This window comes from Phalaenopsis equestris, unplaced genomic scaffold, assembly GCF_001263595.1.
Source record: "Phalaenopsis equestris unplaced genomic scaffold, ASM126359v1 Scaffold000237, whole genome shotgun sequence".
NCBI lineage: Eukaryota > Viridiplantae > Streptophyta > Magnoliopsida > Asparagales > Orchidaceae > Phalaenopsis > Phalaenopsis equestris.
The window spans coordinates 1,212,372-1,214,573 of record NW_018164679.1 but is presented as its reverse complement, the minus strand read 5'-3'; the positions used below and the strand labels follow the sequence as shown (position 1 = coordinate 1,214,573).

Sequence of the window (2,202 nt, the reverse complement as noted above, 5' to 3'; positions counted from 1 at the left end):
GGCTTTAAGTGGTATATATATAAATCTTCGAAGAAATTAATGATCAATGAAAAAATTGAGTTGAAAATTGAAATAGAAAATGAAATTAGTGAGATTTGCACATAAACACCTCACAAAACTGAAATTTATAAACAGCACAACACTGGCAGAATAATCTATCAATACAGCAGCCATCAACACTAGATTCTACAGCATCTTACTTTCTGCAAAGTGATTTAAGAACAGAAGGGATGTATTGTTCACATTTTCACTTCCAAACATATAATCTAACAAGTCTTAGCCAATAGTACTCTCCTGCCACATGCAATTTGCATTTTATCAGTAAAGCTGCAGCTCAACATTAAAATTTATTTACAAATATACCCTGAATAATAAGGAAAAGTAGAAAATTATATCAATAGGACTATGAAAGAGCCGAATTGGCGTCGAATTGACCTTTAATTGAGATAAATGAATATAATCGAGCTAATGCAGGATTGAATTGATATCTATATGCATTAAGTATGAAATGCAATTAATTATAAAAGTGGGACTAATTTATATAAAATTTGATAAATTAATGGACAAATTTGGGTAATTCAAAAGTTTGAAGCTAATATGACCTCCCAAAAAAAGGTTAAGAGACAATGTGTTTGTGGTCGTCTTAAATTATATATTCTTCTTCGTGATCAGCTCAAAATTGACTAGTTTTAATTGATTAAAAAAATAGATGTAGAGTAGAGAATTCGAAACTACACCACTTATATGTAGTAAAAGACGCAGAAACACATGAACACACAAGTTATTATTATTTAAATTTAGATATAAGTACACATAATATATTATTATATATATAATTTATTCATTTCGAGCTAAAACAAGCCAAACACGATCAAACAAATGGCTGCTTATGTTCAGCTTGTTTACATAACGAACGATTCAAAAACGGGTTATTTAACAAACCAAACACAAGCAATTTGCAAACAAAAAACTTTTTTTATAGCCCTATTAACCACATGCTTACCATATTTCATATATCGACAATTAGTTATAATCATATAAAAGCAAGATTGATATCTGACGATATAACTAAAACATTCTTACTCATTCAATCACCATGAAATCCATAACATTCTCGTGCAATTGAACAAAAGGTGATGGCGAAGGCATTCAAATTAAAATATAAAAGGTGATGACGATATACCTAAAACATTCTTACTCATTCAAATTCCAAATATGCATGTATTTCATAAGATAATCTTCTTATGCAACAAAATCTTGAAATAAGAGTACACTCACCGTATCTAAATCAAAAGATGGGGAGAAAGGGAGGGAGGGAGGGTATAGTATTGCACAGTAAAATCCTATAACCTTTATTCATGAAATCAACAACCAACTTATTTATAAGAAAAGGTCCTAATACAAGCACATATTGTACCCTTACAGTAGTAGGTATGGCTTGGGGTTTGTGTGCTATATATATATATATATATATAATAATCTAAGCTGATTACTTTAATACTGCCAAGAAGGCATCAAGCCATCACAAACAGCTTATGCAGTTACAAACCTGATCGTTATGAACTAAAATAAATGCATATACATAAAGATATACAAACAAGTATAATTGATGATCACAATATTTATAATACAAATAAATGAAATATAATAAACAATAAGCTCAATAAATCACACCAAATCAACTAAATCAATGTATTCATGCAAATCACAAAATAATTGTATTTTTTTATCCACACCCCATATAAACTGAAAGCTAAACATCCAAACAAACATCTCATGGCGAATTCAATATGCAAATTAACTTTCTTTGCCATTAAGAGCAGGAAACATTTCATAAAGATCCCTACTTCTAAACAACAACAGCCAAATCCTCAAAAACACCAAAAGAAACTCAACCATCGCAAAACAGGATTTCCTTCAATACATCTTACCCAGCCCCTAATTGTTGATTATTGATCCTGCCTAGCTTGCTTTTGATAATGTATATTTTTCATCTCATTTATTTCACAAATCTGATACATTTTTCTTTTACTTCATCAATCTGTTTATCTGCATCAATATTATAATCAGAAGTAACAGCTTTGAAAGTCTAATTAAACTAAACAATGAGACAATGTTTGACGACTTGATTACCTGAAGATAAATATGAAATATTACAGAAAACCAAACAAGAATATCGAGCAACCAAACAAGAATACCGAG

The 2,202-nt window shown here is 29.8% G+C and overlaps 1 protein-coding gene across 1 annotated transcript in view; it reads right to left on the bottom strand.

Annotated features, from left to right (window-relative positions):
- Nucleotides 1-173: 173 nt before the first annotated feature.
- Nucleotides 174-2,202, bottom strand: part of LOC110023970 (enoyl-CoA hydratase 2, peroxisomal) — a 64,689-nt gene continuing 62,660 nt past the window's right edge. Inside the window, exon 12 of the mRNA XM_020723649.1 lies at nt 174-294. Within this exon, the coding sequence (XP_020579308.1) occupies nt 248-294 (47 nt within the window). The 3' untranslated portion in view covers nt 174-247. The remainder of the gene's footprint in view (nt 295-2,202) is intronic.